The 16,546-nt window shown below is 43.0% G+C and overlaps 2 protein-coding genes and 1 long non-coding RNA gene across 8 annotated transcripts; 2 read left to right on the forward strand and 1 right to left on the reverse strand.

Annotated features, from left to right (window-relative positions):
* On the reverse strand, window positions 812–7,270 carry LOC8063422 (DNA-directed RNA polymerases II, IV and V subunit 3). Its single transcript, XM_002462010.2, has 3 exons — window positions 6,623–7,270; window positions 4,453–4,687; window positions 812–1,390 (listed from the first exon to the last, which is right to left on the reverse strand). Exons 1-3 carry the CDS (start codon window positions 7,111–7,113, stop codon window positions 1,130–1,132), a joined length of 987 nt encoding a protein of 328 aa, XP_002462055.1. The 5' UTR covers window positions 7,114–7,270; the 3' UTR covers window positions 812–1,129.
* On the forward strand, window positions 7,394–12,766 carry LOC110432808. 5 transcript variants are annotated; one of them, XR_002450076.1, is made up of 5 exons: window positions 7,394–7,779; window positions 7,957–11,541; window positions 11,661–11,760; window positions 11,908–12,007; window positions 12,418–12,766. It is a non-coding gene; the product is annotated as an uncharacterized LOC110432808 (long non-coding RNA). The 5 variants fall into 5 exon arrangements; XR_002450075.1 differs by having other exon boundaries at window positions 7,957–11,106; window positions 11,444–11,760; XR_002450077.1 differs by having other exon boundaries at window positions 7,957–8,025; window positions 8,124–11,760.
* Window positions 14,667–15,318, forward strand: LOC110432483. 2 transcript variants are annotated; one of them, XM_021452967.1, is made up of 2 exons: window positions 14,667–14,998; window positions 15,071–15,318. In XM_021452967.1, the coding sequence occupies exons 1-2, from the start codon at window positions 14,741–14,743 to the stop codon at window positions 15,173–15,175; spliced, it is 363 nt and encodes a 120-aa protein (XP_021308642.1). In that variant the 5' UTR covers window positions 14,667–14,740; the 3' UTR covers window positions 15,176–15,318. The 2 variants fall into 2 exon arrangements, with proteins under 2 accessions (XP_021308642.1, XP_021308643.1); XM_021452968.1 differs by having other exon boundaries at window positions 14,667–14,992.

The raw sequence follows: 16,546 nt of genomic DNA on the forward strand, positions 1-16,546 counted from the left end.
ATCTCATGATTTACAGGCAAACTGTGCAATTAGTTTTTATTTTCGTCTATATTTAATGCTTTATACATGTGCCGCAAGATTCGATGTGACGAAAAATCTTAAAAACTTTTTGGTTTTTGGGGTGAACTAAACTAGGTTCATCAAAACACATAGAATTTACTGCTAATGTTTGGGAATCAACCCCTGCAGGACAAGATATTAGGCCTTGTTTAGATCATCTAAAACCTCCATCACATCAAATCTTGCGGCACATGTATAGAGCACCAAATATAGACGAAAATAAAAACTAATTGAACAGTTTGTCTGTAATTTACGAGACAAATCTTTTAAACCTAATCTATAGTTGATAATAATTAACAAAATACAAACGAAACTGCTACGGTATCAAAATCCAAAAACTTTTTGGTTTCGAATACTGCAATTATTGTCCAATCATAGACTAACTAGATTCAAAAGATTCATCTCATAATTTACATGCAATTAATTTTTATTTTCGTCTATATTTAATATTTCATGCATGTGGCACAAGATTCTATATAATGAGAAATCTTAAAAAGTTTTTATTTTCGTCTATATTTAATATTTTATGCATGTGGCACAAGATTCTATATAATGAGAAATCTTAAAAAGCTTTTGATTTTTGGGATGAACTAAATAAGGCCTGAAAGTTTTTGATTTACATGCAATTAGTCAGACTATGTATCGCTTGAGCTTATCTGCCGAATATATCAACCATGCAGCAGTATTTTTTTCTCACAATAAATCAGCATATAGTACTCTCAGCCATGACTTATCATCCTAGCAAACAGAGTTGGGGAACCTGCAAATAACTCTGCATTCACGTCACAAAAAACAGTGGGACATCAATCAGACGCAAAGAAAACATCACGGCCAAACAGTACCACCTCCTATAATTAAACAACAGGTTCGATAACGAGCATAACTAAATCGATGATACAAAGCAAGGTGGACGCGGAGACTGGAATTCAGTACTGGATACTTGGAAATCCATAATCTGGGGCTTAGACACCGTAGGGTTATCAGAATGTTCGACTAGCATGGCAGTTAGATAGGCCTACTACATAGGCGGTGGAGGAAGACACCAAGGGCAATTCTTGTTGCAAAGATCCTAAGGCCCGCCAAGGTGGGCACCGAGCTCGCCAAGGTCACCATCATCGTCCTGGAGGCGGACAGCATCCAGCTTCTGCCTCAGGACCGTGATTGCGTTCATGATCAGCTCGTAGGCCGTGATGGCGCCAGTTGTTTCTACAGTGAAGATGAAGCTGTCCTCCTTCGCGTTGATTTCAACTAAGCCTGGCTTTCCCAAGGCCTCAGCGTGCTTGATCACCTCATCATCATAGGTGTATGCCTCAGCATTGTCCACCACCACCTGATAATTTACACAAAACAAAATGCAGCTACTCAACACCATGGATTTATTTATTATAAAGGAAAATACGCTAGTGAAAGAGACACAAGCAGCTCTGTCAAATGTTGCACCAAGTAGCCCAGCATTGGTGATCAACTACAAGTTTGATTTCCACTAAAGCTAATTAATGACGATCAAATCATTCAAGCTGAACAAGGAACAAAATGAGCATGAGCCAAATTTGTATTTGCACAGTTGCCGCGATACAGAAGCTGAACAACCTGAATTAAACAAAACTGGCATTATGAAACAACAGTAAAAACATGCTCGGCTCGACCTCGCATTATCTCTGCCAACAAGACCAATGAGATGTGCCAAGCACTTGGCTGCAATTGTTGTCCTAGCAAACAAAAATTGCTGCCTCAATAACTTACCTACAATATTTACCATGAAATTCCCCCCATAGATTTCAGGTGAAGCCTTCATGTGTCATTTAAATACCCTAATTTTACATTATGTTGTTGTTTCTGTTGAAAGGGACAATTTATAGTTCACCTAAGTGCTCTGCATACCCCATCATTTCAGAAAGCATAACAGCATAAGCTGGTGGGCAGGGTTCGTTGCCTTTACACAGAAGAACCTACATTTGTAAAATAAAAATTGAAACATAAAGGTGATTCACGGTTCTAATACATGCTAATGTTAAGAGTTGATTAGCCTTTACAATGATCAAGATCAGTTTTGAAGAAATTTGGCAGAAAATTTATTGTCGCAAGGTGGGTTTGTCGCCAGCAGCTGCAGTAGGATTGCCGGTAGCCACCGTCGAAGGGGAAACCCACCCACACGGGAGGTTTATTCCTTCTTCGATAGTTTCTTTACAGCAAGGAAAGTGCCCTTTATACTCAGGTGCACTATTAACAAACTTGGAAACAAACTCCTAACAATACTCTTGATTAGTGACTTCCTAAGCAACCCAACCAGCCCAGCTCTTGCCGATCCTAGCCACGGATTGGGCTCGGTGGATGTCGAGGGCGCCGCTGCCTATATTGGCGCCCCCTACAAACGAGTACACAACAGAGCCACAGTGCAATTAGGAATGTCTGAAGTTGCCACACCAAAGCAACACACAGCTAGAGGCAAAGACCTAAGGAATGAGCCTCTCACTCTTTTAGAATATCAGAAATTGAACTAGATGTTACATGTTTTTATCCCTCAAATATGTAAGACATAATCTGCTGCTTCCCCAATCCCTCTTTTGTTTGGTTGCTGCAGATTAAAAGTGGCAGCTAGTAAGAATGACAGCTAGTCAGCCTGCAGATAAGATTGGCAGCTAGTCAGCCTGCTGTCCTCTTGCAGGTGCTGTAGCAAGAATGGCAGTAAGCCATCTAGTCAACATTGTACATGTAGTAGGCTGCTATCAGCCATATCCTCACATAGGAGTAGTTTTATACCTTATATGGTACTCGTAGTCTGTACATATACTACACCCAAAGGCAATGGAAGTTAGTTCAGTGCCACATTCAGAAGCAGAGCTTCAGCCAGGGCTGGTGCTTGTGCTGTGCTCACCCCTTCCTTCTACCTCTAGCCAAAGTGAGTGTGCGGGTGTGCTGGTAAGCTAGCTGCTTACCTGTGCAGGGAGCCCAGGTTAAAATACACAGGAGAGCTGGTACATTCCGTTCTCAAAAAAGAAAAGGTCAAGTGCAAAATAAGGCCCACTAATGGTAACAAGGTGGTCTGGTAGCTTCTTTGTGGTGACCTTACGAGTCAATAAACAGTGTAAACTACATTTGCACAATCACTTGCTGATTTCCTTCCAAATGATATATCCTCAATACTTTAATGCCCAAAATGCAGGAGACGAAGAAATATAACCTTTGATTAAATATTACTGATTAAAGCTCCGATACTCTTTTAGTTCCATTAGAATTTGTACGTGGCTATCCTTATGGAAGTGTTTTTTATACTTTTTGCATTTGGGTGTACACTTTACACTGCAGCTCAGTCAAGTTCAGGACATACATGTCTTTTAACTGCACGTCAAAACACAGAGTGCGTCGTGTGGCTAGACCTGGTAATGGATTAAAATCCAAATCCAAACTAGAGAATCCAAGAAAAATCCAAACACAAAGAATTCACCTCCAGTCCAGTTTAAAGTATAGAAAGTCCAACACAATCCACCTGCTGAACATCCAAGGTCCATCCATAATCCAATTAACTAACATCCAGCCGACGATGAGCCCTTGTCCTAGAGGTTGGCCTGGTGGTGGATGGCGTAATCCGGTGCGGCACCAGGTAGCTGGTGGCATTAGAGAGAAGAGATCCAGAGAAGGAATAGAGCTGGATGGAAGTCTGCTTTAGACATCGACAGGAGCGACTGGTGGGGAAGTCTGCTTGGAGGTGGCCGAGGAGCAGCTACTCCACTTAGGTGGCATCGCACCGAGGAGGCAGCCTTTACCTGTCGCTGCAGTGGGAGTCCAGGACGGAGAAGACGTGACATGTGAGGGCACGTGGGCACAGATGAATATCCAATGGATTTTTGGACATCACGTTTTCCGGACATAGGTACAATCCAACCCAATCCAAGTCAATCCAACCCAATCCAATCCAAGTCAATCCAACCCAATCCAATCCAATCCAAGTCAACTCCAACCCAATCCAATCCAATCCAATATAGTCCATGAAGAAAAATTCCAATTAATCTTTGCACAATCCAAGTCCACTTCCACGTCTACATGTAGCTAGGCGACCTGGATGCCCAAAAAATTTTCTCGCCTAGACTACTACGCAACAACTTTAGAACAGTGTGTAGGCAGGCCCTCCCTCCCTCTCTACCAACCAATCCCTAGAGAGCATAGACCACAAGCTGTCTTACAATTAGGCTCACGAAACTGATATGACAGATTTTGAAATACAGTACAATGCAAACTGCATTAGTGAAAGCATACAGTTACCACTATACAAGGAACTAGTGGTTGAATAGTATCATAGTTGCAGCATGGAACTGTGAAGTACTACAACGGATCACATCAATGATAGGTCAAGACAAGAAAATAATTCAGAATTACTAGAGAAAACAAGCTGACCTGATTAGCAGAATCAAGCTTAAATACTTTTGTAGGGCTGCTTTCAATCAACCTTCTTCTCTCTTCCACTGTCAATGTTTCCATTAGTTCTTCATTGATACGTATGTCAGGCTCATACATGAAAGTCACGGTAGCAGCTGGTGACCATTTGGCATGGTCCTTGCCAATTCCTTTCCTAGCAATGGCACGAAGCCTTAGTTCTTGCCCCCGACGCAGCTTTACAATAAGTATGCCCCTGAAATCAGCAACAAACAATAAGCTGACTACTCGATAGCTAGTACACTAACAAATTTTAGGCTTCCCAAATTCCAAATGTATCCATATTCAAGGGGAAAAACATCTTTTTAAGGAAATAGAAATAATCATTTCTAAGCAAACAAATCTGATTCAATTGTCTTCCCTCCAGATTACCAGTAAAACAAATTCCTAGCAAAAGTTTGCCCAGTACAAAGTGCACTGACTTTATATACCCCATGAAAACATCTATGCAGGCATAACATGCATCAGTAGCAAGTGTTTTACGTTTTTTAGTGGATGAAACTTTTGAAAGGTTTTGACAGTGAGCACAAGAGTTGAAAACAGCTAATAAACAAAAGATACATCTAGAACCATGCTTTTTTATACCTATCATGCTTCAAATCACTACCAATTAGAACAGAGATTATTACTATATATGCTCATAATGCAGCTGTCCTAAACAGTGCAGTACAGGGATATTTCTTTTGCCCCTGCTATTTCAACATATATTAAATTGATCTAACCATTAACACTTATAAAGTACAAAATTGGTTAAGCATGGTTAAAAGACAGATTAATAACAAACATATATTGTCCATTGCAACCCTAAGTGTGGAATGCTGATGGCACCGATTTCTTTGTAACAAGAGAATGTGCACAAGAAGCTAGGGGGGAAATGACTGTAGAGGTTTCACCTTTTAACCAGCTTATTAAATTTAGGCATCAACCAACGAATATTTGTGAATGAAATTTGAGGATACTAATGCAACCATTAAGATCCATCACATATAGATTACGGCCCTATTTGGAGCCACTTTTCCCTCTTCACAGTGAAAAAAAAACATAAGGGACCCCCCAAACGGCGTAATTCCAGAGCAGCTTTCTCTCCCTGCTATTTCCCCCACCACACCCTTTCAACATTGAAGTCGAATTGGTTCCCAAGGAGACATGGGAGGATATCCTTCGATTCTTCTTCAACCTCTCCCTACCCCGCCTCACGGAAGCCGGCCCTGAGCCCGACCATCCGCCTTGCCATCTCCGCCCCCTGCTGCCCGCCTTGTCAGCACCATCCCTCACCTCGCCGTGTTCAGAGGCACGAAAGGCCACTGAGCGCCCAGCCCCCCTTCCAAAAAAAACAACCACCAGCACGTTGTGGCCATCCTGTGTGCCAACATAGGCTCCCCTTCCTCGTGTCAGCGGCCGTCCACCTCCCCGTGCCACCAGGGTGCACCCATTCGTCGCGCCAGCAGCCTTCCTCCTTCTTGCGCCGGTGTCTATCCCCAACCTGCCACCTGGAACTCACCGGAGGAGAAGACAAAGCCCGGGCAATGCGTCTCCCACGGCAGAGAAGACAACGCCATGGCCACAGCCTGCAGATCCCTAAAACAGTACGATTCTTGCCACTGGATTCTTAGGGAAACGAGTTGTGAGAGAAAGCCAGCTTTGATTCAAAGCGTGGCTGAAAAAATCTGTCCCAAATTCAGCAGTGCATAGGTTCTTGCTGATACAATGAGGCACCACATGACACAAATTCAGCATTCTTGAACACCAAAAGGTCAGAGACAATTAACAGGGGTATAAATAAGGTCCAACCAACTTAGTATAACAAATAGAAAAATTACAGAAGGTAGGCCACGGTTGCTAGTAACACTGAAGGAACTCTATCTACACCACTTTAGAACAAATAAATTTATCCACTAAAAAGAGTTCAATTGTCTGCCAAAGCAAGGAGACATGTTCAAATCTAACACATGAACATGACACAATGATAAATGGAGATCTCAGATTCAATCGATTCTTACACGTCCTGATGGACCCATCATTCAAATCAAAATTATAAATTATTAAGCATGACTAATAGCAGAATGAATTGAGCAACACATAATAAGACCAAAAGCAGGCGGGGCAGCTAGCTAAATGATGGATGACTTGCCTATTTTCGTTTGAGGTATTGGCTCCAAAGGGGTCGGTGCCACCGAGCGCCTGCTGGTAGGCGCGTGCTTGGTCGACTGGGCAGACCTTAGGATCCATGGACCTCAGGTCGTTGGATGTGACCTCGAGCGTCTGGTCGGAGTCGGTGGCGCGCGCGGCGAGGTGAAACTCGACGGAGCAGTACTCGCAGGAGCCGTCGCCGTCGCAAGCGTCGCAGTCCCGAGAGAAGCGCATTTGCATGGCGGCGGCGGAGGTGAGCGGGATGAGCCCCAGGCGGTGGGCGATGAACTCGTCGTTGAGGACGGAGGAGTTAACCTCGATCTCGACGAGATCGATGGCGACGGTTGGGACCTCGGCGATCATGACGCGGCGGAGGGCGTTGGCCATGCTGGCGTCGGTGTCGCGGAGCTCGAACTTGGCGTAGTCGTCCTTGAGGTCGCGGATCCGAACGCGGGGGAAGCGCTGGTACGATGCGCCGACAGGGCGGTCCATCTCCCTCGCGCGCGCGCCGGCCGCCGCCGGAGAGTATGGTCCTGGGGTTGGTTGCTAGTGTGAGTGCGACGACGCAAGGGTTTTGGGGTGGGGTTGGGGTGGGTGGGGTGGGGATTGGGAGTTTGGGGAAATACGGGCGAGAACGCCGAGAGACGAGCCTCACAAAAAAAGGAAAAATTGGATTACATATTATGTCCGACATATTATGTCCGTGGAATTCTCCCGCAGACGAGGCTACCCACGTCAGCTTGAGATACTGTTGCGATGGAGGACAAAAAAAAAAGCTTCTTCCCCCTCAGCTTCAAAAAAAAGAAAAAAAATGCACACGCATACCTCTCCCCATCCTCTCTCTCGGTTCCTCCGGAGTCCCAACACGGTGGCGGACGAAGCGACGACGCCCTTCCCTCTCCACATCTGGCGTCGCGCCGGCCGGGATGCCGTGGCGACCGCCCTCCAGTTCACCGGCGACGGCCTCCGCCTCCGCCTCCTCCTCGCGCATCCCTCCGCCTCCCTCTCGCTGTCCTCGCCAGCGCTTCCCCTTGTGACGATCTACCAGCGTCGCTCCTTCTCCGCCAGCCAGATACCTGAGCCAAATCCACCGGGCATTCGCTCCCCTCTGAGGGCCGACCGGAGAAGGATCTTGCGTCCTGTGCAACTCCCTCGCAGGTTAGGTTCTTGATGTGCCCTAGGGTTAGGATTAAACGTTGTTTTCTTGTCCGATTTGTGCTTTCTTGATCGAATCGGCACACTTACTGTTTAATTTATGAATGCATATTTCGGTTTTTGTTGAGGTATCTTTGTTGTTCGCTGCATGCCCTTGATTTGGTGTGTTGTAAGCTGCAGTTCGAAGTTCTGGAATATGACCTTCCATGTGCAGCAGCAGTGCTTACAGTGTCCGATTTAGAGCATGAGGTAAGCAAGAGCATTCCTTAGTCCAAACTTTTTATTATTCGTGCAACACTTTATTTTAACTCATGGATGCCCACAATAACCAAATCTCTACGCTGCAGCTACTATATTTCTCTTCACCCATTGGGCAGAACTTGAATATGGCTCCCGTCATATATTTTTCTGTACTGAATCTTTTTCAAAACATGTTTAGCGACCACTGCACTTTTGTAATGAAAATATTGAAAACATGTTTACTGACCACTACACTTTTGTAATGAAACAAAGAAGACATACAGACACAATCTTAATTCTTACAAGGACAGGAAGCCGGTGACAAATTTTTGGCCCTTTCATGAACTAGGATGGATTTCCTCCTCAATGAAATGCCTCGAATTAATTATCACTGAAATATTGTTTCCTGAATATGGAGGTTGCACATATGTTGGTTTTCAAGCTGACATGTTATCATACAGTATCGAGTTTGTCTGTATATATGGAACTAATGGGATTCCTTGCTCCTGTCTATGAAGGTTATGGCCAGACAAAAGAGTTTGTTTCCTGTTGTAATTTTGTACAGATCCTATCTCTTATAGGACATCAACAAAAAGAAGGGTTAGCCTTGAAATTGTTTGCATAGGTGGTACCAGTAATATCTGTGCTTTGTGCTTTGTTCAGTTAAGATTTACTATTTTGTCATGTTGGCTCCACCATTTGGTTCTGGGCATGATATTCTCCTGTTAGGTTCAGCTAGCGATATTATATAATCTTGCTTGATTATCACTGTCTTCGAGTAGAGATTCTTGATGATGTAGTTCCTTTAAAATTTCCATGTCTATTTAGTAGTTGGTATTAATGTTAGTATGTTTGATGTGCTCCTGCTCTAAAGCTAATGCTACTTAACGTGTAGCATGCTAAATTTTTTTATTCTATGCCATCTGTAATTTTTTCAAACAATAAATTTCAGGCATTAGCGGAGCCAAAAGCATTTAGGAGCCCACAAAATTTTTATTGTGCAAAAATATTTAGATAGAAAATTACACGGATCTACTTTGATATAAAGATTTTCTTTTTGAACGTTAGCCACGAGCCCGGCCGGCCGCCCGGGTGGCCGGGCGGTGCCTCCATCAGTATATAGAGGACAAAGAGTGCTTTTTCCTTGGGCTAATCCTGCTGCATAGCATTAGAGGCAAAAAAAAGATGCTTTACTCAATACAGATCCCTGGTGAGGATTCTTGCTACGGGCGCTGCTCATTTGCAGTGGTTGTCAATAAATATCCATGCTGAGGGTTGATGCTACATGTGCTGGTGGTTTCTTCGGCGTCACGAAATTTAATTTCAATATATAAGTGCAGAACTATAGGTCAATTCTGGATTGATTTAGTTGATAATTCAGTCTTCGTGTTGATGCTATTCTATCTATGTTTTCCCAGCTTTCATATTCTTTGCTTTCCATCTTGGTGACTGTACTCAGCTCAGTGGTGATAGGGTGCTGCTAATACATGTAACAGATAGAGTTTGTAGCTACAATGCAGAGTTTTTATTACTATGTTTCTATTGCCAATCCTGTAGTCTATGTAATAGCACATACTACTACCAAGAACTTCACCTAGAATGGAATTGCTGCTTTTTTGGGTATTCTCTCCATATCTACATTTCCCGGGAACTTTCATGCTATTTCTCCTTTTTACATTATTACAATCCAGAGTTTACATTATTCTTTTGTTTGTTCCCAGCCTCCCAGGTATCAGAATAGACAACTATTTCTCCATTTCTATTTTTGCTTTTCATGTTCACAGGTGTCCACCATGGCTTCTGACTTCCCTCCAAGATTCCAGTATCATGCAAGGTGCAGTACCATCTGTGTTCATGCTGCAAGGAGATGTGATGGATCATTATTCATTACCTTTGTTTTAGAAATACCTGGTTTTCCACATATTTAGTTTGTATCACTGTTTGTAGTGCATATTTTTCTTTCTTATATTTGTCTGTACATTAAGTACCTTTCTCTATTCATGAATTTGCATGAAAGCTTTTTGCCTGCTAGCTTGTTACCTGTTGGTCTAAGACACTTTATAGAGGTATAGAAATAAAAAATAGTGTCATTTGCTGGTTTCTCCATGAAGGCTTGAGATTACAGCGAGGTACAGTTCATAGCACACCAGCTTTCCTTTTTGGGTTTTGTCCTCAGCTCATTGCTTACGTACATATCTTTTAAAAATCTTGATCTTTGGTTATTAAGATTTTGTCCCGGGAAAAAAAGCTGCTCTACAAAAAAGTGAAATCTTCATGATGAAAATATAAATCATCAGTGAAAAAAACATTCAAACACATAGTTTTATTGGTACTGTCTTTTTCGTAAATTATTATACCGAGATCCTACTATCCTTTTTCCCCTTTATTGACCATGAATGACAAGGACCTACTGTCCTTTTTCTGCCTTCACATGCTGCATATGTTCGGATTTAAGAGATCTCGTACCAAAAAACAGGGATATAGTTGCTGATATTTTTTCCCCATGAATGTCAATATTTTGACACAGGCTATTTTTAACCTGTTCCTAACGGGCCGTTGTGTTGCTCTCCATATTGTATTTCATCAACTCAAGATCATTATTGTGCTATCTGTGTTAGGCTTCAACAGTTAAAGAGGATCAATGAGTACCTTAGCTATCAGTGGTCAGGATTCATTGCTTTCAGCATTGCTTATTTAAGTCTATTATCCATGACCTCCATGTGTGCTTCTAATGTTACTTCGTCACTTTAACTGCCTTGCTTATCTAAGTAGTTGTGCATGTCTGCTTTACCTATTGTATTATCAGCATATTCCTTTTATTAGAATTAGAACTTATTGTTATTTCTATAGTTAAGGCTTCATTTACGGTCTCACCTCCTTTTCTTAACCGAAAAAAGATTCAAAGAAGTGCTTCCTGTCTCTTTTGCATGTTTGTATAGTCGGTAGTGTCATATATAACTGAAAATTATTATGTACATAATGCTATGTGCTTTTTTTGGTCAGACAGTACTGAAAAGATTCTTCGATGCTGATAGCTGTACATTCATGACTATGCATAGGGCAATGCCTGCAAGGATGAAACTGGTTACAGTTAAGAGCAACCATTGTATAGACATACATTCAATTGGTTGTGTTATTCATGCAAATGTTTGAATTCAGATGTTTGCATTTTTTTATGCATAAAAATTTGTACAAACATTTAGGTGGAGAGACATTTCTATGTGTTTTTCTCTCCTTTTTCCTTTTATGATCTTTTCTTGGATTTTGTTATCACTTCTCACCACATTTCCTTCCTATATATGCCTCGTGATCTTGTACATATGATATATGATGTTAGTTGTCCTTGTCATTTTATTATTTTTCTACAAAGAAGCGGCGATAACATGTCACATATTTTTCCCTTTTATTATTTTTCAACTGTTTACAGGAACATGTTTCTACAATGGCATCTTCTCATCCTGTGTGGTGTATGCCCACATATATGTGTCAGTTCTACCAATGAGTGTTTAAATTAACTTGGAGAAGGTAGACAATGATGGAAGGTTCTGTGAGTCTTCAAAAATGTTTCTAAACATTTTTTGGCAGGTTCCTTAATTCTTCTTTATGTTTGTATGGGCAACCTACATGGTTTGAGATCATTTCAGATTACATCAGAGCTTCCATGAAAGCACTTTTGGTGTATGGTGCATGTGACGAAATTAACTGATAAGCTCAACTGAACTGCCCAAGGCTCTAATAAGTCAGGTACTATTATGCACTGTATTGTAAGTAGTAATTTTCAAGAAGTTTCACTTTAGTTATGGGCTGCAGGTTTTAGTAGTCCTTGCATCTCAGGTTGCAAATATGCTGCTCTTTTTTGGACACTTACATAATTCCTTTACCGTTTTGCAGGTGCACAGGTTCATGTGCTGCTCTATTGATTTTTATTGTTTTAATTCTAGCTATATAAGTCCACCCAACAGCATTGCCTAATTGCAGTCAAGCGCATATGGTAAGTGCAATTAACTAATACTTAAATGTAGATGAATTCTTTAGTTCAGACATAGCTATTTGCTTCATCCGACTTGGTGCTTGCTTTGACTGTATTTTTTTTTGTGGAACCCTATCAGGATTAGGGGAGGTGTGATTGCCTGTTTACTTTTTTTGGTACCTGATTTGTACAGCAACATTGGAAGCCTTGTTTTTTCTGAAAGGTTCCATGCATATAGGTTGTTCTAATTCAGCATGCCAGATTAGGGGAGGAGTGATTGCCTGTTTATTTTTTTCTACCTGAACATTGGGCGCCTTGTCTCTTTAAACGGTTCCATGCGTACAGTTTGGTCTAATTCAACATGGCTAATTGATTAGTATTGTTTCTCAACTTTACCTAAAATAATGTCTGATAATGATAATCCTTCAAAGACTGCAGACAGGGTGGTTCAAAAAAGACTACAGACGCTTGGAGTTTGACCAGAAATATGACACACCATTGGTTGAAGTGGATGTTGTCTTCCATAATTCACAAGTCTATATCCAAGTCTAACAAAGGCTGCAATCCACTTACTAATGACCCTGTATAATATCTCTGTCCAACACTCTATAATGCTTTTGTATAGACACTATACTTCGCCATGTACCAAACTTTAGTTGTTTTCTGCACCTATATATTTGGGCTACATATCTGTGGTGCTAGCGGACTTAAACTCTAAATTGGATGTAATATTCCATATGTATAATTATCCTCATTATAGTGGACTTTGGCCTCTCAAAACTCTCACATTCGGCACCGCCGCAACTATTGTATGTTCCATACTTATCCTCCGTAGGAACGCTATCACACCATGAACCAAACTAAAGTCTTATGCAGTCGCACGCATAGATTTGACATGTATTTTTACCAAACTAAGTGTTTTTTCATACAAAGATTTGACATGTATTTTTACAACACATGTTTACCCGCGTATTTTTACGACACGCGCGCGAGGGCGCGCGCAATCTACTAGTATTTGATTATTTGTTGCCTATTCACGCTGAAACAAAATGTCCTATAGAGTTTTGATTTTGCGAAAAAAAAATATTATTCATTTGCTGAAAAGTCCTGTTTGGTACAGCTCACAACAGCTTCATGAGCTGTTGTGAGCTGTTTTTTTTTGCCAAACACTTATTTTCAAAACAGCTTCATGGGTGAAGCTGTTTTTTCCCTCCTCTCACAAAGACATAAGTTGGGATGAAACTGAAAATAAGTAGCTTATTGCAACTCTCTCTCCCAACTATGCATGAAGTAGTTTGTGAATCTATTTTGCCAAATACTTTTTCCAAAACAGCTCAGCTTCATCTAGAAAGTCACTCATGAAGCTATTTTCTAAAAAAACAGCTTTACTAGTGAAGTTGAGCTGTGCCAAACAAGCCCGTAGTGCTAAAGCTATATAACGAGCCGAGCTGGAAATGACAAAAATTTAAAAAAACTGATGATTAAGATGAACCACAAAAATTTCATTGGTTAAAGCATCTCCAAGAGTTTGCTATTTCTAGCTTGCCAAATTGTGATGTTTGGCAACTCTGTAAAATAAATATCAAGTGAAATATTAGAGCATCTTCAAGAATTTGCCAATTTAGACTTACCAAACCACAAAAAATGGGCCCAACAGTAACCGTCGGGAGGCTTTCCAACCCCTTCGTGATCTGCTCGCGGGCAGACTGCGTCGCGGCGTGGAGACAGGGTACTCACGGCGCCTCCTCCAGAGCAACAGGCCGTCGTACTCGCGGCGCCCCGGCGTCCCCCTCGAGCAACCCGGGCAGCGGCGGCGGCCACCGGCGCGAGCGCAGCAGGCCACCACGCGCAGGCCACCGGCGCGAGCGCAGCAGACCACCACGCGCAGCACACCACTACCGCCGCTGCCAGCGAGGGGCTGAAGAAGAAGGCGCTGAAGGCGCTGCCGAAGCTGGCGTACGCGGCCGCGGCGGCGCGCGGCGCGGCGCGGCGCCGGCCGCGGAGGGCGAGGAGGAGGCGAAGGCGGAGGAGCTGCTGGTGGAGTGCGCCATCTGCCTGCGCGGAGTTCGGCGAGTGGGAGGAGGTCGCGCGTGATGCCGCAGTGCGGGCGACGTCCGCTTCACAGGGAACGCGCGAAGGAAAACAGAATGCCTCGCGCGTGATTTGGCGAAGGAATCCGCCGCGCGGAGAACTGCACGCGCGGAGGAAGGTTTTGGCAAGTGAAGGATTTTGACAAGTGCGAATAGCAAATTGTTGGAGAACGTTTTTTGCAACTTTTGCCAAATTTTGTAGTATACCAAGTGGAATAGCAAACTCTTGGAGATGCCCTTAGACTTAAGTTATTAGAACTGAGTCATAAGTGTTTACGTTGGCATACCCTTGCTGATTTTCCATTCATTTGGTTATGGTTATTAGTAATATAGGAAGTTGAATCACAAGTATTAGTATTTGTGCATTTTGCTTGAGTTCTATAGTTCTCCCCTAGAGAAGCCACTGGATTCCTCCAGTAGAAGCAGGATCCACGTCACTCCAAAATGTCGTGGCCATCGGATCTTTGGTTCAACATCTTGAAGCGGATTCTCGTCCGCAGCCGCTTCTCCTGCCTGTGGTTAGTTTCTCTCACTTTTTCTCTATATCTATCGCTTCTCCTCCGAATCTAGACAATCAAATATAGCAGCTCTGGCTTTTGCTTCCTGATTCTTCTTCTCACTCTATCCTCTCTCTCTCAGTCTTCGCCCGAAACGGACAGCAGCGATGGTGACGGCCGCGAACAAGGCACGGCGGCGACGCTCCCTTCCACTCTCCTCCCCCTCCCTCTCTCCTGGTATTGCAGCATGTCTGTCGAGCCCCGACGCCGCGTCTTCACCACGCAGTGCGCTCCTGGGCGACAGCGCAGCCAATCTGGTGCGCGACGACGCGTGTGTGCCCCGGCGGCGGCCGCCCCCCGCCACAGTGCGTAGCATGGCTGCCAGCGTGCCTGCCCCATGGCGATGGCCGCTCCCGCTGGTCTGCGTGAGCTCCATGAGACCCTAACTCTCTGTGCTTGACACCTGCGCTGCAACCGTAACCTACTCCCTCTTCTAGTCTGCATCGGAGCACAGACATGGGGAGCTGCCGGTGTCGTCGACTTGCTCCGACCCCTCCTGCTCCTACTCAACACCCTCTAGGTTTGGGATCCTTGCAGTGTGAAGAATATTTTTTTCCCTCATGTTGTGCAACTTACTTTGACATTGCAATCCTATTAAGATAATGTCGAATGGTTGTTGAAATAGAAGATTTATGAAACAATGGCTAATTCGCATATTCTTTAAAGGTATAAGCATCAATGGTGACAAAATTCCCCTTCTGAAAGTGGTACTCACGATGCGATAGTCACAGGATTTTATTTGCCAATTTGCTTTATTATAGAAGCTACATATTATTGAAACAAATTTATCACTGCTACAAAAACAATTAATTATTTGTGTCCTGAACATATAGGTGTCCTAAATTACGTATATTACTGTATAGAAAGTTTATACAATTATCTGGTTACAGTCTGTTACCAAGCATTCATTGTGGTAATCAAACCACACATGTTTTGATTTACAAATGAATTAACTATACCAATTTCCGGTATATGGAGTACAAACCTTGAATACCCCTCCCAGATTGAGAAAGCTATATATATACTCGGTTCAAAACACCATTGCTGACTTAGATAGTCTTTATTGTCTAAGAATTTTTACCACTGTGGAGAGGTATGCTACAATTAGTATTGGATAATTGAAAAATAGTAATGCTATATAAACAAATAGTACAATATTGCTCCAGCAAAGGACTCAAATTAGGCATGTCGTGTTTAGCAAGCCAACGCATCAGACTGACATTATATAACTTTGCAAATTTTTAGTAGTTGTCATTTGTTTGGTTAAGCACTGATGCATTGAAATTGCTTTATTAAGTACCCTATGGGCCACAAAGCAACATACTCCAACATATGAGCTAGAATCCCCTTTATGTCAAAAATGCTTGTATAAAAAACTATATCTTCAGAAACTATGAATCATTATGACAGTCACATATGCACTTTCAGCCAAAATTACTGCAGTAATCAGGTTACATGCGCTCTCTAAATTTTGGCTACCACTAGTTTCAGGATAGGAACCTCACAGAGATACCCAATTTCAAGTACAGTTGTATGTTTCTGAAATTCCTCTCTCAACCACGAGGCAACCTTGTCTCCAAGATCGCTTATTTTTTCCTATTGTCATGTGACGGAAAAAAGGCTATTGCTAAAGTAGCTGGTTATAATCACAGTCACAGGGTTCGGGGTCGAGGCCGTGAACCACGTAACAGGTTCGGCGACCCAAATCGAGGTACAGGGACGAGATGGGTCGACGTACCATTTATGGATGGGTCACGCCCCAGCAGGGGTTCAAGAAGGACGAGTTGCCCAAAGAAATTCGTTGCTCCTCGCGGCAGTGGCGGCGTCGGCGCTGGTGGTGATGGAGAACCAAGCTCAAGATCCTCACCTGCCCTCGTGCCTCCTTGCGTCACTGCCGGCGCAGTCCCACCCAG

Source organism: Sorghum bicolor, chromosome 2, assembly GCF_000003195.3.
Source record: "Sorghum bicolor cultivar BTx623 chromosome 2, Sorghum_bicolor_NCBIv3, whole genome shotgun sequence".
In the NCBI taxonomy this organism is placed as follows: Eukaryota; Viridiplantae; Streptophyta; class Magnoliopsida; order Poales; family Poaceae; genus Sorghum; species Sorghum bicolor.

Excerpts from the sequence above, each read along its gene's own strand:
- LOC8063422 (XM_002462010.2), bottom strand. The coding sequence starts at position 7,113 with ATGGACCGCCCTGTCGGCGCATCGTACCAGCGCTTCCCCCGCGTTCGG. Across the intron at positions 4,688-6,622 it reads AATACCTCAAACGAAAATAG|GGGCATACTTATTGTAAAGC; the intron begins GCAAGTCATCCA and ends TGCTGATTTCAG. Across the intron at positions 1,391-4,452 it reads AGCTTGATTCTGCTAATCAG|GTGGTGGTGGACAATGCTGA; the intron begins GTCAGCTTGTTT and ends GTAAATTATCAG.
- LOC110432483 (XM_021452967.1), top strand. The coding sequence starts at position 14,741 with ATGGTGACGGCCGCGAACAAGGCACGGCGGCGACGCTCCCTTCCACTC. Across the intron at positions 14,999-15,070 it reads GGCCGCTCCCGCTGGTCTGC|TCTGCATCGGAGCACAGACA; the intron begins GTGAGCTCCATG and ends TCCCTCTTCTAG.